The 23,401-nt window shown below is 37.7% G+C and overlaps 2 protein-coding genes across 2 annotated transcripts; one reads left to right on the top strand and one right to left on the bottom strand.

The window, feature by feature from the left end:
- Positions 1-4,100: 4,100 nt before the first annotated feature.
- LOC140245530 (allatostatin-A receptor-like) lies at positions 4,101-5,396 on the bottom strand. Its single transcript, XM_072325093.1, has one exon. It carries the CDS (start codon positions 5,394-5,396, stop codon positions 4,101-4,103), a length of 1,296 nt encoding a protein of 431 aa, XP_072181194.1.
- Positions 5,397-22,114: 16,718 nt separating this feature from the next.
- On the top strand, positions 22,115-23,156 carry LOC140245529 (lithostathine-1-beta-like). Its single transcript, XM_072325092.1, has 2 exons — positions 22,115-22,226; positions 22,729-23,156. The coding sequence occupies exons 1-2, from the start codon at positions 22,115-22,117 to the stop codon at positions 23,154-23,156; spliced, it is 540 nt and encodes a 179-aa protein (XP_072181193.1).
- The last annotated feature ends 245 nt before the right edge of the window (positions 23,157-23,401 follow it).

Genomic DNA, 23,401 nt, shown 5'->3' with positions numbered 1-23,401 from the left:
TCAGCCAAAGTTATTTGGTAATATTTCGTAGTTCACAAAGCAGACCTAATTACTTTGAAATATCTGAAAATATCTGCATGCTTATTCATAATTATATATAAACAATATGTTAAATACATGTTAAAGTCCGTTTATTTTCACACATTGTCCATGATATCTAGTTAAAACGACTAGTTATAACTTCGTGTCTCTTAAAAAAGAAACCACACACACACACAATCAGTAAACTAAAAAAAGATGACGGCTTGACACTTTGAATGAATCATGTATATGGCCTAATTTAAGATTCAAACGTTGTCCGGAGATCAAGAAGAACAAAGATATCAGCGGTGCCTGATAAACGGTCTGTACGACCTACTGATACTTTTCAAATTTGAAAATTTGTCACTTCAAATAAGCTTACCTGGCTGGATCGATGGGAAGTATCAAATGGCTGACAGAAACGAAATATCACTAGAAATAAATCTATCGAAGTCGCAGCACGGTCTTTTGAACTGAGTTTAAAATCGTTGGTTTATGTATTGAGCAAAGCATCGAGAGAGCGCATGCGTAGAAAATATCGCATTCAATCTCCCAGATCTTTTCACCACTGGACGCCGATTGTTGTTTGATACAAAAACGCATGCCTCTCTGAAGAGCATATCTGTTCGTTGGATGTGGCTTAACATATTTGGTTTGCTTCTTTCTGCTGTTTAGTTAGTCATGCGAAGGTCATTTAAATTCTCCACACAAAAAAAGTGTATCTGTCAATTTGTATTTATGACGTCATTTACGTGATCATAACCCAGATTTCAGCTGTCATCATCCGACTGAGATTATTTATAACAAGGCCGCCTCGTATTATGCGTATAAAATTATGTTATAATGGGTAAAATGTCGTCGCCAGCACGCCATTAAGAGCAGGACGATTAAATAAACAAATACTTCGGGTTGTATAAGATTAAAGTTCTATTGTTTTCTTCTCGAGAATTCAGTTGTTTTTGGACATGTTTTCTCGAAAACAAGTTATATATATAGCATAAGTATGTATGTACGTATGAATGCATACATGAATAGTATATATATGTATATGTGTATATATATATGTACATGTATATATATATATATATATATATATATATGTATATGTATATATATATATATATATATATACATATATGAAAAGCTTGCTTCCAAAAGGCTCCAAATCCATCATTTTTCAATGGATTTAATGCCTTTTGGTTGCAAGCTCTTCATAGCTATGTATATATATCAATATCTATATATATGTATATACCATATATTCAGAATATTTCATTTCATAATAATGATGATAATAATAATAAAAATAAAAATAATGATAATATATATGTATTATATATATATATATATATATATATATATATACACACACATAAATATATATATATATATATATATATATATATATATATATATATATATATATGTAATATATATAAAATGACGAAGCAGGGTAGTAATGCACCTCGGTCCAACAGTGACAGTGCTATTTATTCAAGCCAAATTTTCGACGCATACGCACGTCTTCTTCAGGGTCGACATGAACACTACACAATTATATATAATTGCACACACAACAGTGCCCGATCTTCATTTTCCTTTGTGAAAGTGAATAAAGAAAGGTAGTGAGTTTGCTAAATACAATTATTATTGTTTTACATAAAATGTATCTTGTTACATGCATCAGCACCTGTATAGGTGAGTCAATGTTCAGTATTTACTGTAGAATTTGTCTCGTGTGTGGAAATGTATTTATGCATTATGAGATCGATCCTCAACGAAAAGTGCACAGTGTTTTACACAAACACACACACACACACACACACACATTTGCGTTACATTGTATACAACACGAACACATACAAAAAAAAAAACAGTAGTGGTCGCATACACATTAATATTGTATTTTGGCTCGCGAAAAATCAGCAACTCGGTCGAATAACTCACACCTACGTCCGCGTGTTCACATACACACACACGCACACACACACACACACACAAATACACTCAATACCCACACGTACATGCAAAGAGAAGTATTCTCTCTAAAATGCACTAAAACTAGAATTGAAACAAATTTGTGTGTATTTGCAATGCATACCTCTCAAATACACATATGGCTATTATCTATACGTTCATGTCATCATGTTTTGTTAAACATGTATACTTATAAACGAATATTCACATTATACTAGGTATGCAGCAAACTATTATTGACAACTATAACTCGAAATGCAGCCATCCTTGTGGGTTTGAAACAAGTGTATTTTCTTTTTTTTATCATTTTTGGTGAAATTAATTCGAAAGATGTTCAACCTTGGACGTACCGCCCATTTGCACGTTCCCTTATTTCAATGACAGAACAGAAAAGAAACAAAAGCGAAATAAAAATTCCTTCATATGCAAAATCTTCTCGCAACGATATGACAAAGACAGTTTTATTCAGGCTAAAACGTTTGCCTTCAGACTCGGCACGTTTCCCAAGCAGTAGATGATTCTCCCCTTTGTTAGTGCTCATGATACTCGAGTGAAAATCACGTCAAACGCTCTGCATCAAACAAAAATATCTACGCATGAGGTGAAAGATGGATTTACGGCATTCATAAGTGTAACCGACTATATTGAACAGAATCGGAACTTATAAAGAAATAATAAGTCCAGTGTCAAGATTTCTTGTTGCAGAGGAAAAAGGAAGAGAAGAAGGGGACGGAGAAGAAAGATGGGATTGTTGAAAACAGACACTTTTTTGTTATACAACCTGTAGATCGAGAAAGTAAAATCGACAAAAGAAAACAATCTGCTGTGTTGCCACAGATGGCGCTATCACTCGAGTAACCTCGTTAACATGAGCATAAAGTTCATAAACATGTGATTAGAATTCAATATACCAATTTTGGATACACAAGTGATTTTTCACAAGAAATGTTAACAATTTAATTTAGAAATACGCTAAATACATCGTACTCATAGACACAATTACATCGAAACAAACTGACGCGTTCGTTGCTGAATTTCATTTTTTTTTCTCTGATGACGAGAAATGCTTTTCCTCGAGTATCCCGCAAAGAGCGAGAAACTTTTTTTAAAACAAACTCTGATGGCACTCACAGTGGATATTCCTGATACATTTTTGCGAGAATATACAATAATGTGTTATCTTGTCTTGAAAATATTTTTCGGTTTAAATCTGCTTTGTCCGCTACACTGGTTTAATCCGTTATCCTCATTTGTTCATGAAAACAGGAAATTGTGGGAAGTAAATAAGTGGAAATTTTGAAGAAAAAAAATCAGTCACATAAAATGTTGTGAATTGTAAAAGTTATGAGAGTTAGACAATTCGGCAACTCTGTGTGAAGTAAGTATTGAGCAGCTCTCTATCAAATTTTGTTCTGGACATGAAATTTCACTAATGATATTCATTATTTAGTTTCCTCCAGGGAAAACGTATCTTCAGACCAGTTCCCGGTATATAAAAGGAGAAGAATGTATATTTGTGTGTCCTCCTCAGCGGATGAGTTCTGACTGCGCCCAATTTTTGAGAAAAACTTGCAGTCAGTCAAACATAAAAAAGTCAAGCCCTATATCAATTACGTCACATTTTTTTTTTTCACAACTAATCAATCAATGCTAAAAACGATTGCATGCACTTCTCTGAGACTGGTGTCAAATATTCTCTTTTTCTCTCTCTCTCTCTCTGAAAATAGCGTAATAGTTAAATTAGATCTGAGAAGCGTTTTACGTAGTATATCATAGTATGCATTGGTATGTTTCTGATATTTCGAATCGAAGTACAAACGGGGGAGGGGTATTTCAGTCCGGATTGTTAGGAATTATCTGAAGAATCTGAATGATACGCAGGGAAGCAAGATAAACGAGGGGGAAACAAAGAAACTGGGAAACAAACGTTACGTTACGTCTTGGTGCCTTTTTCAATAGAAGGAGATACGGCCTCAAGCGGACACGAGGGGTGATTTATATAATTTTCCTTTAGCATTGATGAATCGATAAGATGATTGGGTTCAGGGGTTAGCCTGAAATAAACTGGTGGACCGATGTAGCTACAGGCCTATATAAAATGTTTAGACGATCGTCATGGAAACTTTGCTATTTTCATGACAGTCATGCTCAAATAGAGGACCACGCCGCCTCTTGGCCCCTGAAATCAGATCCATCATCTCACGGCGAAACTGAGGGTGCGCGACTGTGTAGATGATCGGGTTCAAACAGGAGTTAAAGAATGATAGCACGATGAAGGAAAGGTGAAGGGGTCTCTTGAAGAGGTGGAAAGAAACGAAGCCCACGTTGAGGCCGAAGAACATGACCTGACCTGGTGTCCAGCAGATTACGAAGCCGACAATGACGAGGAACAGCATGAAAATAACTCTATCTCGAGCAGCGAGATGGACTGACTGACGGGAATGGAGGCCTGTAGCAAAGCTTTTCGCCTGGCGATGCAGAGTTCGGACGATCAGGATTTGCGTGAGGGCAAGGAGGGTGACCGGAAATACCAAGCGAAGAATTATAGTAAAGAAAGCAAAGGCTAACCTAGCCCTGTCCGATACGAAAACAAAACCGCAGCTACCTGTGGTACTGTCCACTTTGTGTACGAAAAAGCTAGTCCCTGAAACAAGGAAAACAGCAAGCCACATCAGAGCGACGCTCTTGATCACTCGAGGTCTGCTGACGAGGCGGTTGAACGTGAGCGGATGAACGATGGCGAAGTAGCGGTCGATAGAAATGGCGACGAGAGTATAGGTCGATGCTGTGATGGTTATCCACATGGGAATGTGCAAATCAACCAGCACGCAGTACCAGTACCCCGCCCAGGTGTCGGGGGCAGAACGTAAGGCTGGAACCGGAATGACAAGAAGCGATGTGACAAGGTCAACAAGAGCTAGGCTTCCTAATAAGATGTCTGTGGATCGACTGGACGAGTTTCGTTTATAGAGGACAAGGATGACCATAGCATTACCAGATAGTCCCAGAAGAGCTGATGTGAGCTGAAGAATGTTCCACCAAGTCCACGCAAGGGGGTGCCACGACCACGCAAACACGTCATGTGATTTGTCAATTTTCATCGATCCTCCACCGGTGTTGGTGATAGCATCGGATGTCGAAATGACCACAGTGGCACCATTCCAGAGATCAACGTCTCGGATGGAGTCCTGCTGAATGTTGGCCGAAGACTGGGTCAAGTCAACGAGGTCCAAGCTGGACCTAGTTCTTGCAGATAATGTCTCTATGTTTGATTCAATTAGCAAAGAGGAATGCGTAGCAATATCGTGATCATTATGCATCCGCTCTTCGGCGCTGGCGTCATTGGTGAGAACCGTAAGAGCGAGAGTCAAAACTATCAGGGGTTTATCCGTTGCCATATTACCTTCAATTGCCAATGATGATACGATCTGTGAGTAAGATTATTTACAGACTATTTTAGACGACAAATACATCACACCGAAAAGTGCCATTCTTTCAGACAAATGGAGTTCTAATCAAAATAATGGAAAATGGAAGATAACACACTTTCTAATTTCCTCTATCATAGTACGTACAACTGTAGTAGCTAGAGTACGACGACAACTTCTGAAGTCTGGGATTGGTCAGGACGTGCATGTTATTTCACGGCTTGTTTTGGAAGATGTTTATTTCTAACAAGCTGTTTGATACTGGAAAACCGAACAGAATCCATTATTTTTCACATATTGCATGTTTTCGAATAGTTTTACAGGCCTGATCCTCCAAAGACCGAAACACATTTTTTTTTTCATTCTTTATAGCCCATTTCCCTGCTCACAAAAAAAAAAAAAAAAAAAATGCTTAATGTAGTGCTTAATTTATATCGTTAACGGGCCGGTAACGATCTAACCTGGAAACATTGAACTGCACATTACGTGAATATGAGACCATTCTGAAGTAAATAATTTTCACACAACAACAGATATACAATGTACTCTTAAATGAATCCCACAAGGATTGAAACAATCATCCCCCAGCATTCCCACTGATTCCCACTGATCAGTTACTTGCCATCCCCTTTAAAATGACGTTTAAGCAAACAGAACGTACTATATTGCTAGTCAGAAGTTTAAAAGGAGTCTAGAAGAGAAAAAAAGGACAAACTTCCTCCTTCATTAGAAATAATAATAATAATGATGATGATAATAATAATAATAATAATAATAATAATTATTATGTCTTCTTTATCCAGGGTAGCCTCCTCAGTGTTGCCACGGCTACCAGATGGCCCTGTCATTATTATTACCTTATACATAGCGGTGCCAGATACACTTGGGTCGAGAGGGAAATAGTGTAAAAACATCTTATCCAAGGACGTAACACTGGTCGGGAATCGAACTCGGGTCCTACAATTGGGAGTCGGGATTCTTATCCGCTATGCCACAGCGCCCCACCTGAATTATGATACGCTAAAGAGTATAATTGTTCAGTAGATCTTGATATTTCTTACTACCATGTTAATGCAAAAATGACCGCTTTTGTCCTGAAAATGTGTTATGTTGAACAGAAGATGTGAAACAGAATAGCAAGTAAAATTTGAGTAATATAAACATATTGCAACAACGTTCCCGAATATAAATTCATGAAGGCAAGTGATACGCACCTGTTGAATTTTCACCCGCACAGTGATATCCGCTCTGATAAACAAGGCAGTCCGTTTAAATGCTGATGGGTTTGTTTGAAGGATTCGTTAACAGTGACTGGATATTAATGTGATACGTGAACCAATGCCATCTTATAGCCATCAGAGCTTGGTGACTCTCGAGTGCGCATGCGTGAATATTGTTGTGGAGATATATAATGTGTCCATTAGTTGAAACACAAAATATTAAAAAATGAACATCTTTTATTTAGTATTCTGAATTACTTCTACTTATTATTATTATTCTTCTCCTTCTTCTTTAGGAGGAACATTTTTCCTGTACGAGCTGGCATACAACATGTTACAATGCAATCTGAGCGGTTTACATACTAATGCCATGAAGCTCCTGCCTTATAACTGTTGAGTTCCTGCCCAAGGCTTACACTGTTTTTCGTATTCTGATCATTTTTATGAAATGTGTTGTACAGAAGCTTGCTATTACATCCGTATTGTCATTTTTACTGGACTAGGGGGTCCGATTAGTCTTTCTTTCAACAAAGCAGGTTGTGTTGATCTACTGATCTACTGTTTGGGGGAAAGGCTTCTATTTGTAGATTATACTCTGTTTGGTGATCTGCTGTATCTGTCTTCTTGTAACTTTGATATCCGTCCAACATCGGTATTTCGTTATCTTTAATATTTTGCGTAATGGGTTAGCCACGATGTTTAGTACTTTTTCAAGGTTATAACTGTACCAGTGCATGGTCTTACACTGCTATTATTATAAACAACAACTGTTAACACCTATAGTAGGACAGTACAGGGACTCCTGAAAATTGGCGTTGACATCAAGACATTAAACTGACCTGACCATTAATAGAGAGTATAAAATTTCGATGTTTATGTTGATATCACAAGCGTTGTTTTCAATGTGCAGTCATAATCCTCATAATATTGTTTGTGGGTCTCTTGGCTGAAAAGACTTATATTATGTCACCAATTTCAGTCCGAAATTGCATCATTTACATCATTTTACATCATTTTAAAGATATGTATATTTTATATTATAGTATTCATTCATATCCTACCCGTCATGCAACAGATTATCATTTGGAAATCCCTAAACTCATTATAGCTCAAAATTGCATAAGACATCATGGTCCAGATGTATGGAACTCATTGAATGATGATCTTAAACGCAGTTCTTCTCTTAAATCATCTTATAAAAACGTTCTTCTCGCAATGTACCACTCGAATTAGAAATTACGCTTTTGTTTTATTGTTCCCAACTCCTGAACACTGTATCTCATCGCTTTTCTTCTCTTCTCTTCTCTCTTTCCTCTACTCTTCTTATTCGGGTACCTTATTCTCGGGCTTTGTTTTGTTTTGTTTTGTCCTTCTTTCGTCTTCATACATTCCACCTTGTGTTGTCCTTTTTGGTCAAATGACATTTAAAATACTTTAAAGATTTACATTATTTGTTCTACGTGGGTATAATTATTCCGTTCCTTCCTATAGTTAAATAAAAAAATGTTACAAGGCATATTATGTTCAGAGGCCATTGTCCAAGTCAAGCGTTTTGCTTATTGATAACGGTCTCCTCCATCTGTACACTTAAACACGCGTTAAAGATCTGAGATGATATTCATGTACTATTTCAGATGATTACATATTTGTAATGCGACATTTTGTTTATATTTTCATGACTTGTGAATAGTATGTTCGATATTGTTATACTTATTTTCTGTTATGTACAAGTGGAGAAATAAAACTTACTGAAACTGAAACTGAATTTTTGTCATGCTAACTTTTGATAGATAGCTATTTTTGTACTTGAATCTAAATGAAGAAAGCGGTTACTGTAAAATATAGGAAAATATAAACTTTGGTTCAGAGAATGATGATATGTGAATAAGTTGAATACTCACTATACATAGATTGAAATTTGATTTGAAAAAAAGATACTCCTACAAAGTTTAGGAATTCTGAATATGAAACATCTCATAGAAAATCTTATACTGATCTTCTGTTGGTTTCATGATAAAAGTTTTTTATGTACACAAAGTTGGTGAGCAAAAATACGGATGCAAATATAAACATTGGACGGATTTGCAGCTAAGAAACACCTTGGGGAGAAAGTAGAGATGAAAATATCAACTGAACAAAATAACAATTTTGTGGAAGATCAATAAAGTTAAGAAGGTGATGAATAAATGAATAGTGAGAAACGAGATCAGACGTCAAATGGTGAAAGGAATTCGACCATAAAAGTTGTTGTTTTTTTTCTTGAAAATATGGTATGGTATGGAAGACAAAGTCAACTATGTGTTAACTCAAGATCCTTGTTATCAATGTTTCCTAACCAAAATTCATATATAGCATATTAGAAAAAAAAAAAGAAATATGAGATTTAATACAAGAATTGACATTCCGTATATCTTATTCGAAAGTATTTTATTGTGATGTATTGATTATAATTGTCATCTTTCAAAAATCATCTTTTATCATCATCATCATCTTAATTTTCCTTTTTGGCAAGCAGGAAGTTTCGTACCTCATTTGAAACACGTTTACTGAAAAAAAAAATGGAACATAACAAAATAACTGGACCACTTCCCCGGGAGCGTGAAAGACGTATGACGAGTTTTTGAAAGTGACATATACGAATGCGACACAAGTGGCATTGTGAATGTAAGTCTTTTTAGCCTTCCACGCCTTTTTATCGATCAAGATGGTTACCTACAGATGACATTGTATCGATTTAAACCAGTTGCCATAAAAAATGAGAGAAATGAATGTGCCCACGTCCGTTTGCTATGAATCTGGCACTTACAATGCAACTCTTCTCAGTACTTCCTTATCTTCATTTTCCTTTCACGTCTGAAATCAATACAGCCTTCTAAATAATATTTAGACCGAGGACAAAGCGCCTGGTGAAAATTGATGCGTGCACTCAAAACTTCTGCGCGATAAACGAAGAAAATTCTCTTCATCCTTTTTGTCTGTCTGTCTGTCTGCGTGTCTATGTGTGTGTGTGTGTGTCTCTCTCTCTCTCTCTCTATTATATGATATCTTTCTCTCTCTCTTTCTCTCTCTCTCTCTTATATGATATCTTTCTCTATCTCTTTCTCTCTCTCTATTATATGATATCTTTCTCTATCTCTTTATCTCTCTCCCTCTCTCTCTACGACCGCCCACACAGGCTACTATGTTTTCACGTTAGTTCTGTCTCGCCTCGACCCCCCCTTCCTCTTTATGGCTAGTCGGAGATGCACACAGGAAAAATGTAAAGTCAACTCATGTAAACCATGTTCTCCAGGAAATATGAGATGAAGATAACACCGTCAGCATTAAACGTTCTTTATTTCTAGGCTAATTCTGTATAATATTTTTTCGTTCCTAAGTCTCAAGAGGCTGTACAAGTTTATAAAAGTTATAATATATCATAGATATAAATACAAAATTCAAAATATTCTTAAACCCTTATGTTAGAGAAACGTTGTTCGGAGTTTTATGTGATACTTACCCAGAATATCCCTAAGATGTAAGTTTATGGTTGTTGGATAAGCGAGAAGATTTCTTCTTATACATGTTGACCCATTGCCTATTGACGTGTTTACTGATTCGATCTGCTGAGAGAATGAAGAAACATAAAGGCGGTTTTTTTTTTTTGTTTTTTTTTTTGCGAGTACGAATTTTCCAGCATGCAGGAAAATATTCTGCGAGCGGACATGGATGTTGACGAGTTTCGCACTTGCGTCTTACCTGCAAGAGGCGTGATACTTACCTCCTACTTGCGTGTATTCCGTGTGATCTACGTGAGAGCTTCGAAACCGATCTGTTTTCAGTTACGAGCGACATACGGGGACTGTGAAGTACCTGCTTGGGAGTTGCCTGCGATGTGCTGCCGCTAAGGGCTTCTTACTGCTGTTCTGCGTGTACCTCTGCGGGCAAACCCCCGCGACTCACCCGGGACAAGTTTTTAAGCATCTTTGTGAAACCGTGTCTGGGGAAGCCTTGTGGTTGACTTTCCATGCTTGCAGGGAAATATTTTTGCTACTCGGAGTTCCCCGCAGTTGACCCACACCTGACAGTACCAACACGTATCTCGCCCGTAGTTGCCCGGAGGTGCGCATGCAAGTCCGATTTACCCGCAGCTAGGTTTTGAGCATGACCAGCTTTTCCGGGTGAGTCGAGGATATTGCCCGCAGAGGTCCACGCAGAACACCAGTAGGAGGCCAGGTAGCTGCCGCAAGTCACAGGTTGACCGGCTTGAAGTACGTAGGTTGCCGATGGATCGATGCCTATGTGCCGGAAGCGCCTGTCAACTGCGGGCATTCTACGAGCATAATACGGGTGTTATACTGGCCAGGGATGGTGTCGATACTGCCAATATCCGTGTGGCTGGTTAGTTCTGCGGGCTTGGAGCGAGCTATACGAGCAAATTGCGTGCCTTTCTGCTGGTTAGTTGAGAGTCGGCTGCGGGCAAGATAATGACATTATATGGGACTTCTGCCATATCAAATTCCTTCAGAGGAATTCCCCCTCACTCGCCACCCATGCGTCTGACACGCAGGTCACACGGAATACACGTATTCTAACCATTTGTAAACCTTTCTGCGAGCATTTGCCTATCTATCATAATTTTTTATCTTTAATGTGAATAGCATGCCGATTTCAAGGCCTCCAACAGGTCTTAAATTGGTTTACAAACGGTCTGCAACCTGTCGGTAACCGGTTGGTAGCCAGTCACCAATAAATACTTTTGGGGTTTGGTAGCTGATTGGTTACCGATGGTCGCTAGTAGATTTTGGTCGCTGGGGTCAGCTAGTTTGCAGTCACAAATCCTTGTCAAATTTCTGCCAAAGCATCTAATTCAGGGTCTTTGCATGTATATTAAGGCCTGGTATAAAAGCCTTCCAGCACTGTAGCTGTTGCAGCTACAGTTATACACGGCCTATGGGACAGTGTCAGTGGTGCATGTCGTCTTTTTGGCGCACACTCCTCTACGAACGACAAGGGTTGTGCCGGCAAACTAGAGCGGGCGGCAGCGCTCGTCTTCGCGAATGTGTAGATCATCAGACCCTTAAGTGCAAATTCGTTTCACACACCACCAACGATATGAATACTAGTACTTCTTCTACTATACACTATTAATAGGCTTCTACAGGCCTACAAAAAGGGCCTACTGCTGCTACAACAGCAACAACGACTACTACCACTGCTCCTGCTGCTACTTCTACCACTGTGAATAGTACACGCATAATGGCAGCAATAATGATAACAATATAGTGTACATCATCATCTGGCGCATAATATTATCATAATTGTTACTTATATGATCATGATTATAATAATACCAGTGGTAATAATGATTAATTTGAATACAGATAACGATGATATCAACTGTGAGAAAATTGTGCTGATGAGGCTGATATAGTCACGTGTCAGCCGAAGATGCATGTATTATATTTGATATGTTTTAAAATCAAAAGACAATGTGTCTTATACTTTTGCTTTTAATATAAGTTCGATAAAAATGATACAGGCCTACTGAAGGACACAGAGAGGTATCGAGGAAAAAGACAGATGTCTCTGAAGCACTGTTATGATAGACCTACTTGTACGCATCCATGACGCAATAATGTACACTATAGTGTGTATTGTCTCAAAGCATGCATGTTGTAATCTTGGAAATAAACGGGTGAACACTGAGCAATTAACACAAATTGTGTGATGCATTAATAATTGTTTTTCGGCGTTTTAGACGTGTTGTGAAGGATCGTTACCTTCACGCATCGGCGTGAGTGTGCGAGTGAATTTGTCTATTCGGGAGATGTTCGTCTACATTTTTTTATTGTTTTTATTTTCATTGACTTGATAGGATGATATCAATGCTTGCTATCTGGCTTTGAGTCATGTTCGACAACTGTGTTCTTCCGCGTGTAATCTAGTCCTCTAAATTTGGAATGGATGTGTTATGTAACAACCTGATAAGATACATATTTAGGAGAAAATATTAATTACAACATTAGAAACAGTCTGTTGAATGTGGGACCAAGATCATCTTTACTTTCTCTAGGCACTTGTTTCTGTTTGTTTGTTTTTATTTTTTTCATTGCGAATTTTCAGTTTATACTGTCAGAGCGGAATTATATTTCACCAATCGGCCACACCTTAGACATGTTAGACATCAACGGTCCGCAATTGACAATACGGCTTTACAACTGTTATGAGTGTATTATTCATCACATATCTCGGCACCACCAATGTTTTATTTGTAATAACGTCTTCGGATAGTTAATCTGAGGCATTCACTCTAAGATAATCTCAATTGCGTCGGAACGCAGACCAAGAATTCAGGAAACACAGGTAAGAAGCTTGTTTTGACAGCTTTAGTCCATCTGCTGTTAGTGGAGTTATCGTGTATGAAATTTCGTGACATCATCGCAAGAAATGATGCATCCGAAATCACATTGTGTTTCTTAACTGTTTTGCTTTTGAAGGAATAAAAAAGGACAAAATGACTAACGTGCAACATTAGTAAAATGTAACATTGTGTGAGACAGCTTTGTTCCATGGAGAGGGAGGTAAAGGAGAAATCATTTGAATTCCTCAGGTCTCATCTGTCAAGGCTGTTCTTGCAAGAGTGCCAAGTCTGCCAACAGTCCGTGTGCCCCCCCCCCCCCCCGCAGTTGATTTCGATTGTAAGTCTATGGCATAATCGATTATATCTTTTGATAAAACGGGGCCTCGAAGGACTACTGTATATACATGCATGGTGTCACCGCAAACTTTTCTTAAACCTCTTTTGATACAGTCAAAGTATTGTGATGATTACAAATGTGTGTATTTGATAAATTTTGATTGGATTAAGTAATTACTGCGAGATTAAACTATGAATATTTCTGTACTTTGACGACTATGATCGAATTGATTTTGATTGCATTGTGCCTGGTCGATGGTCTTGTCCAAGATTTTTTTTTTTTTTTTTTTTAAGTTGGTACGAAACTCTCTCTTCGTCGAACGGAGATTCGTACGGCGTTCTTACGAACAACTCTTCGAGTTTGTAAGGCGTAAGTACACAATTTGTGTAACTGTTGAGTTTTAGGGGTATAAAACCAAACGCGCGAAGTTCAAATCCTCACTCTGTTCTAGGTGTTCGACCAGAAAGCATCTCTGACGAAAGAATAACTAATGCATTCTTACGAAAAACGTACGAATTCTAGGGCCAATGTATAACTGAAAATCAATTCGTTTCTCTAAAAGGTCTCAAGTTGTTCTTGCGAATTAAACAGCGTTCGTACGAATTTCGTAAGAAGGCCATGAGAATCTGTGCCCCATCTACGAATCTCCAGAACTCCAGAATTCGTACGAACAGTGAAATTCGTACGAACGCATCGTTCGTACGAACCTTTGTGACCGTTGCTTAAAGTAGAGTTTCCTCAATTCCTTTCAGAACTGTAGAGTATTTTTGCTTACAGAGATAGGACATAATCAGATGCAAGCACGTGCCTATCACCATACCGTCGATTGACAGAATTGCGTCAATTTCTTTTTAACTACATTGTACTCTCCTGACGTTACTGATAGAGGAATGAAGGAAAAGATTATTGATTTACAAACGGACGTCAGGGGTTCGAATCTTGTCAAAAGCTTGCTTTCACTGGCGAGATGTTTTACGATTAAAGTTCTTGTTGACCCTCGTGTTGAAATGAGTACCTGACAATGCCGGGGTAACCATGACAACATGGCTTTGAGGAAGAGCAAGAATAACATTTAACGGGTTACCTTTAGGTAAATACGACATCATTATTGTGTGATGATGGTCTCCAGTGTTTCTGTCAGAGTTGCTTCATTTGTCTTTTGCATGACAGGTGCATGTGAGTCTTAAGTTTGCATATTTATAAAATGAAACCTGCTTGTCTTCAGGAACAGTGCATATTTTGATTAATCACCCACCTGTTTCAATTGTCAAATTCAAATGATATTGCACTCACTTAATTTGTTCAATTGACTTTGTATTACGTTAATGTGTAAAAAAAGAAGTGGCGAAATGCAACCAGTCAATCAATTACTGGTGTTATTACTGGCATGTTATTGTTATCATAACCTTCCGTTTGTTTGTTTTCGTGTGCGGTCATGTACTTAAGTATCTATGTTTATGAAAATTACAAACTATAGTAACATTATTTTGTGTAAATGCAATGTAGAATTATGGAGTGTATAGTGCAACATAAAAGAATATTAAATAGGAACAAGTGGCCTTTGATCGTCGACATGTGGAGCCAAATCTTTGATTCATGTAGGAAGGGTAGAATTTTTAACAAGAACATTGTAAATACTCATTACTCCGTGTTTAGACGATTCATTTATTATTTAACTTGAATTTACCTGAATTTACGAAGCCATTTGTCAAAGTTACTTCAAAGGAATATGACTTTGGTTCAGGACTCACTAACCCCCTAATTGATAACGTATAATATCTTTTGAAAATAAACCGTATGCTTTTGAAATTAACTCTTATGTTCTTGCGGGAATAGAAAGACAATGATGCACCTTCTCTCCTTCACTCAGGGTCCAAGAATACATCAATACCGCGATGCAGGTTGCGCGACTTCATATTGCTATGGTGGTAGCTGTTCTGGCATTACAGAAAGGTATATATGTAGTTCCTGCACTAAGAATAGATAGACAGTGTAAGATAAATAAAACGATAGATAGATAGATAGATAGATAGATAGATAGATAGATAAATAAATAAATAAATAAATAAATAGATAGATAGATAAATAAATAAATAAATAGATAGATGGATGGATAGATAAGATTGTTATGCATTTGAATGTAATTGATTTATAAACGGTATATGACTTGTCTAAAGCATTCGGCATTGATAGATCATACAAGTTGCTTGCTGAAGGTATCTTCAAGTATAGTTTGAGAAATAGTGAGCAATGTATTTGATTCAATGGCTTAGTATCTGTCAGAATAATTATTAATGTTTAGACCATTTCTATTCCTTTTATAATACATCGTGATCAGGACTTCACCACCGTTAACATGGGGCAGTGCTCACACATTATGCATCCCCCATGTCGAAGAAACACACGTATCCGCGCACTGCGGTACGGGTGCTGATTGGGGGTGGGGGGGGGGGGGTAGTCCTGCATGTTTCCGTTATCACTACGGCAAAGTCTCTGTCTGTACATAACGTATATTTTTCAATTTGTAGTTACTATTGGTATACATAAATGTAAGCATTATCATGTTTCAAAGCAAAAATGAAAATGTGCCTTCACAGTTTAAAACACATTTGATTTTCCTTGATATTAATAAGCACAATGCAAGTTAATTTATATTCTTATGCAAATTTACAGACATAAAGGGTGTATCTTTGAGCAAACCATTCGGTAAACGGACGCTTAACTATAAACTGAATTACTAGATATTCATAAGAAATTGCTAACATTGGAACAATTCTCTGTTAGTCACTGGAGATCTACAATTAAGTAATTCATTTTAAACTAGTGTGCTTATAATCTTCGCCAATGCAGTGTACACTTTTATCTTCATTATTTTCTCTTCTTTTTGTTGTTGGTGTCTACCTGTAAATGTCTTGTACTGTTAGACGTAGTTGATACAATCTTTGCCTTTTGATGCTACGCCCCTTTCTGTAATGATAAATTGTCATTGCAAGCAAACTTTCATCGTTATAATTTGGTAATGAATAAAATGAGTTTCATTTTGAATTGCATTAGAAAATCCCATTCTAAAAAAGACTTCTTTAGTCATGGTGACTTTTGGAGTAAATTTAGGAATCACTGAACGATCGTGCGTAGGCCTATATATCAGAGGTATGCCGGTGTGATGAACTTGATGCTACGCCCCTTTTTGTAATGATAAATTGTCATTGCAACCAAACTTTCATCGTTATAATTTGGTAATGAATGAAATGAGGTTCACTTTGAATTAAATTGAATTAGATAAAAAAAAATCCCATAAATCCCATTCTAAAGACGCCTTTAGTCATGGTGACTTTTGCAGTAAATTTAGGAATCGTGAACGATCGTGCGTAGGCCTATATATCAGAGGTATGCCGGTGTGATGAACTTTATACGCATGAATGAAGATAGATGGATTACATGCGTCATTTCATTACCACGTATCGTCGTTTATTAGGGAATTGGTTGTTACTGGTATGTTATTTGATAGCTCTGAGTCTCCTACGTCACATCAAACTAAGAAAAAAAGTGGTGCAGTCCTGGAGGATAGTGCAATTACTGAATGCGTCCATGTCTTATTCATGGGGGGGGGGGTGCCTGGAAGACTCCTCCACCTCCTAGGCCACATTTGGCCACAACACACATTGTTGGTTCTGGCATACTCTCGGTACACACGCACGCGCACACACACATACACACGCACACACACACACATGCACATCATGCATTAATATATATGTATATGAAAACTTCACGCTGTCATAGAAACACAAATAATACGTAAAGGTTGCTATGCACGATCGTGAGTTTAGATTTTTTTTTTTTTTTTTTGGAGCTTAGTTTTCACGCGCCAATACAGTCTGTCTTGTTTATAGAGTGAGGTTCCGTTTAAATCAATTAAAAAAAAAAATTCAGTTGAGGTATTAATGCCGTATGTCGTGATGCCGATCATACTTATCAATATCTCGCCACTTTTCTTTTCTTTTTTAAGATTAAGAAGTCATTCGTTTTACAAACTGAATGAACTTTGCTGTCAAATTATGATTTATATTATTATCTTTTAAAATCATGCATCAAAGAATGTAAACTTCTATGGTTGCTTAGAAAATATAGAAATATAATAAAAACAAAACCAAAATATACTTCTTAACTGATTTGTTCTGGTGGAATGATTTCAACTCGGTTGAGAATGATATGTTTTGGGGACAATAGATATTATTTATGACACGCTTTGTCTGATACATGGGGTATCTGGATGCAGTTGAAATACTAGTAAGGGGAATACGCAAACTTTCTAATTTTTGAAGGTATGCCGATGACAAATGTGGGAATTTTCAGGTTTGATGACGGTAATTTGAATGAGATAAAAGAATAAAAAAAAAAACAAACCGGGTTAATGAGCTCTTGAATAAACAAGGTTCAGCAAAAACTGATGGGAAAATTCGTTGGGTGCTGCTTATAAAACAGCTCTGAATCCTATTCGAATGCTACAGAAACGAATGGCGCGAATAATTACTTGTAAATGTCCGAGAAATCACTCTGCTCCTTTGTTTATGACCTTAAAATACCAGATATTTTCAAAAAATACCGCTATAATATTGGTTTTATGCTTGACATGATAATTATATTATCACCTGCCTCATTCCTTGTCTGATTATTTCTCAGTACTAGAACATCCTTATCAAACAAGAAACAAGGTGAAATCTTATTTGTTTCAGTGAGTAACACCAATCTATGGAAACAATCAATTTCATATTCGGGACCTCCTATATGAATTAAGAAGTATCACCGGTCGCAGAGGTTTGAAATTTAATTTCAGGAAAATTCATGAAGGTCATTATTTTCATTTTGTTTATCTTAAGCTCACTTGATATTTGTTATTCTTCTTCTTTTTTGTTATGGTTATTACTGTTATTCTTATTGTATTGTATAAGTGCTTTATCTTGAAAGATATGGAAGATGTATATTTTCATTCAATTTGCTGATATTGATACTTGTAATCAACCTTATGGGACTAACCTTGATTATTATGCTCTCTGTTAGCACCCTTTACCAAGATGTATGAAAATGTGTATCATTGTGATTTATCAAAGTATATGTATCATTGAAATTTGGTAATAAAATTACTGAATAAGTTGATTAATTAATCAATTTATTCATTCATTCATTCATTCATTCATAATCATAAAGATTCGTATACCGCTGACATGAACATGTTTATTCTTTGGTGATGTAGCTTACTACGTGGAGACCGCCGCCGCTGGAAATGCTGCTTGTTCCAGTGTCCCGAAAACTCTCTGTCGCAAGATTTTCTCGCAGAAGACAGGCAGTTATGTCCAATCTACACCCAAATACGTCCCACGTGACCATGCCCTATATGATGTCGAGATTCCGGGAGCAACGAGAGGAAAGACAAACCTGTACTGTGCCCATCCCGGTAACTTTTTGCATTTATGTTGATTATTAATCGCTATGACACTTTTTGACACAAAGTTACAAATTAGGGAATGATGCCAACCATTAGTGACTCGTTCCAATAGCAAGCAGATTTTCATAGTAATACGTTGTTTGATACAAACGGAGGTGGAAGGATTAACTGGAAAAGTCGATATGATGCTGGCATTCTTTAACTAATTCAATTTCGAATTAATGTTACAGTTTATCTCGCATGAGTCCACGTTCTCGAGAGTTAAGCAAGTTCTATTCGACTCATGTTCACGCCTTTTTTACATGGAGGCATTCTGTGTGGTCAGCATGTGTCCGCAGTATGTTGTTGTCCACTTAAAAGGGGGGGGGGGGCAAAATAACTGACATACACTTGTATTACATGGCAAGAGCGTAGTTAAAATGTTGAGAATGCGCTGCAATTTTACTTTAACTTAATATATATGATCAAATCGTCATGCATTCCAAGTGAACGGACAAAAAGTTTTCCGTGTCTCATCCGATATTCGACTCAGCCCATTCCTCATTCCGTCATTTCACATAAATATCACACAGATCACAGATGAGAATAAATCTCTGTGGAATGGGAGTATTACGTTAATGAATGCAAAGGGTCAAGTTTTAAGCGTAACTTTGTTTTAACGTCCTCCCAATATTTTCTATTCCCCCGTTTTTTCCCTTTGACGGCTTTACCCGATTTCGATTGTGCTGAATCAGAATTTTGGTGATGCAACTCTTGCCTCCTTAAAGGCTCTGAGATGTTCTATATGGCCATAAATCTGAGCCTCCTTATGTTTAATTGGTTTCAAGCTATTTCGAGTGTGCTAAATATCTGTAATCTCTCACGGATGCAAGATTTTCAATAACCAGATTTCGATTCAGCACCCTAAAATTAGAGAAAAACATCATTTTTGTTTTTTGATCAATTATAAAATATAGGCTTTATGGTTTGTTTGTTTTTTGTTTTTGTTTCTGCTGTAATCTTGAATATCTCAAAATCATTAAGGTTACAGAAGTTGTCTCATTCAGATTCAGGGCCCATGAATAAAGTATTCGTATTTGTTTCCAGCGTGTCACCTTTCATGACGGTATGTATACGATATTATACATTATTGGAATTTCAGATTTTGGATGTCATCTGTTATGTTTCAAAACTATTAAGGATGCCAGAGTTGAATTATCCGGAACCAGATTCAGCATCCTTGAAGCAGGAAAAAGAAAACAGCAAAAACATCGGCTATATGGTCAAACAAGGTTTAGCATCGGGAACCTAGACTTTAATATCGGGACGTTTTGTGCTTCCAGCTATAAGGCTACTTTCGGCTCATGACCGACCTCAGCATTCTTAGAAAATGAATGAAATAAAATCATTGTTAGATTGAAACTATGAAAATAAAAATGAATAAAGGGGATACAATTATCTGATGTTCCTTCCAAGAATCGTAATTATGTGAGTTACCAGACTTACCATTAACTATACTTTTTGCACAGGAAGTGAAGTACTAGAGTAAATTACTTTACTAAACAGTTTAGCAGCATGGCGATATTTAGGTATCTTTAACGTTAGCATAATAATACTCAAAGCGGCCCATTTTACATGATGATAGAATAGTCTTAGCCACAGTCAGAATAAGTTGTTGTTTTTTTGTTTGCTTGATTTTCTATTTTTTTTTTGTTATATTTTGCACTACACAAATAGACTGTGTTCCCAATCCCTGTCTGAATGGAGGGCACTGTTCGGAAACTCCGGATGGATTCACCTGCACGTGCCCGAGGTCTTTTGTCGGAAACCGATGTGAAGTTGGTATGTATGTTTTGCGTACACAATGTTGGTTGTTATGCTTGTAACGGATGAACACGTCTTTTTATAACACATACAAAGGGATAAAAACATGAATACATTATATACAAGTAATATGAATATGTGTATGTATACAATATACCACTCTACCTTGACCTGCTTACCTACTGTGACCTGTTCAGCCAATCAAAGACTTTCCCTCCTGGAACCCGAATCCTTTCTGATCCTTTCTGAGGGTATCTATAAGCCGGATTTTCCCCTCTTAATTACTCATTCTCTTGAAAACGGCAAGAGCATGCTTGCCGAAACGTCGGGAAAGGGTATAGACTCTTTTCAGGGCCACTGACATGCCAAACAAAGAATATCTAATCATGACATTTTTTTTTTTTTTTTTTTTTTGCCTTCGGGTAAGCAATTTTGGGCTCATATTTAATCTCAACTTTCCTGAAATGAACATGTTGTTAAAATGAGGCTAAGAAAATGAAAATTACTGTCATTCCTTCAAAGAAGAGTAACCAGGCAAGTCTGTAGGTGACCGGACTTAATGCCATAACTATATCTTTCCCACATAAGGCATTATGTACTAAAGTAAAGTAACCTGAATATAATCTCATGGAATAGCGATATCTAGGAATCTTTTGAGACGCATAATTCAAATATTCAACATGATGACGGAACGTAGTCTTAGCCGAAGTCAGAATAAGTTTGTTTTGCTATTTTGCACGACAGAACTAAACTGTGTGCCCAACCCCTGTCTGAATGGTGGGACCTGTTCGGGAACTTTGGATAGCTTCACCTGCACGTGCCCGATGACCTTTGCCGGAAACCGATGTGAAGGTGGTATGTATGTTTTGCATATACACAACCTTTGTTCATAGTAGCTGTAAAGTATGAACGCTTTTCTTCATAAACAACTGACGAAAAGTGATGAATATATATATATATATATATATATATATATATATATATATATGTGTGTGTGTGTGGGGGGGGGGGGGGTGTGAGGGGTCATGTCGAGGTAGTATCAGGGTAATTACCCTAGCTTGCTAAGGAAGAACTTGGCAAAACTTTCCGCGACAGCGTGCGAGCGACTGTTTGCGTGGACCATTTTAATAGGCAAGGTGAAAAAAAAAAAGAAAAAAAAAAGAAGATTGCTGGGACGTTTTCACGGTAACTCTGGTTTGAAAGGCTCTGTTAAAACGGGGCATTGGGGTCTGCTTCTACGCATACGGTTGTGTGTGCGCACATGTGCATAGGCTGGGTACACGGGGTAGACATAAGCTTACATGGTGTCATGATTTTTGAATAGGATGGCCAGCTAGGCCTGTAAGTTTAAAGTGGGTATCACATTTGCTTGGAGACTGTGCGGCAAACTGGTGGTGACCCGTGTCTCGCTGGTGGCAGAATGGTCGTGAAGAAGCCTCTTCAAACCTCTTCTTATAGAGAGCAGCTTGGTTTGGGAGTCGCGATAGAGCCGAACGTGTTCGATTTTTTTTTTTTTTTGTAGACTTTTCCAGTCTCCAGATGGTGTCGGAGATGTCTCCGCGACGTCTCCTTAGTTGCGGCCACGTCTCGGAGACTCGTTTTGTCTCCAAGACGTCTCCGCAACCTGGCCGAGATTCGTGTTCATCTACCGGTGACGATGTAGAGATGTTACGGTGGCGCCCCTATGAAAATGAATTATCATCTTGTTTGGAAACGTCTTGGACGTTGCCCCGGGTTCTTTTTTTTTTTGGGGGGGGGGGGTCGCGCGAGATGCGTCGACTGATCAGATGCAATAGCCGAGGCGACGTGATAGGTCCTTAAGAGTGATTTCTTTTTTCCATTCGTGATTCCTTTATTGTTTCGCATCTCATTACTCCTTTCAATTATAATGGGAAAAGGCAGTTTAATTGTTAATCTAAGCTTACTATTTCAAACTATTATACCATACAATCATTTCATCCAATGTTGAGACGCAATCGATTTTCCTTTTGTTGTGAAAATACTCTTAAGTTTAATTTAAATATCACTGCAGCAATGACTAAAAATAGTGACTGTAACTTTATGAAATAAAGTGAAATTGTGGTTTTTCTCACCTGCATGCTCCATTTCTAGATATTCCTTTTCAAGTGTTTCCTTTTATTTTTCGTTTCTAGAACTCGTCTGTCCTGGCATTGAGTCGTCGTCTTCAGTCTCCTGCTATCTCTACCGTCAGGACAGCCAGACCTGGGTGGTGGCCAGGGATAAATGCCATGAATTAGGTGGATATCTGGTTGCTGTAGAAACGACAGGTGAAATGTCCAGTCTCGTGGAGGTAGCTCTCATCAGCGATCCCGAATTTTCTATGATCTTTTTTTGGACGGGCCTGAATGACCGGTCATCCGAAGGGGTCTACACGTGGGAGACAGTTGGGGGCACCTTTTCCAGCTCCGACAGTTTGTGCGAGAGTGGTGAACCAAATCCACAAAAAGCAGACGCCGAAGACTGCGCAGACCTTAATCTTTATCCAGAATTAACTAGAACATTAATACATGACGCAGAGTGCTCGTTGAAGCAGCCATACATCTGCGAATTCCAGCCATAAGCTTGATAAGTTCACAATGTCATGATGTCAATGACTATTTCTTCTTCAACGGTTTACCAATTTATTACAGCTATAACTATTACTCCTCTTACTCTGCTTGCCCCTCCCTCACTATCTTTTTCTTTTTCATTTTCTACATCTTTTACCTTTCCTGTTCCCAGTAAGACCTTATCCTTTGTTATCGAAATAAACCTGGTTTTCGACTAGAGTGCCTTTCTCATTGGGGTATTGTTCCGATGAAACGA

This window comes from Diadema setosum, chromosome 22 (assembly GCF_964275005.1).
Source record: "Diadema setosum chromosome 22, eeDiaSeto1, whole genome shotgun sequence".
NCBI classification, from domain to species: domain Eukaryota; kingdom Metazoa; phylum Echinodermata; class Echinoidea; order Diadematoida; family Diadematidae; genus Diadema; species Diadema setosum.
Note: the sequence above shows the minus strand (reverse complement) of the source record. Positions and strands in the feature narration are given on the sequence as shown.

Bases quoted from the DNA above. Each gene is read 5' to 3' on its own strand.
- LOC140245530 (XM_072325093.1), bottom strand. From the start codon at position 5,396: ATGGCAACGGATAAACCCCTGATAGTTTTGACTCTCGCTCTTACGGTT.
- LOC140245529 (XM_072325092.1), top strand. From the start codon at position 22,115: ATGGTGTCGGAGATGTCTCCGCGACGTCTCCTTAGTTGCGGCCACGTC. The intron at 22,227-22,728 runs GTGACGATGTAG...TTTCGTTTCTAG, and splicing joins AGATTCGTGTTCATCTACCG to AACTCGTCTGTCCTGGCATT.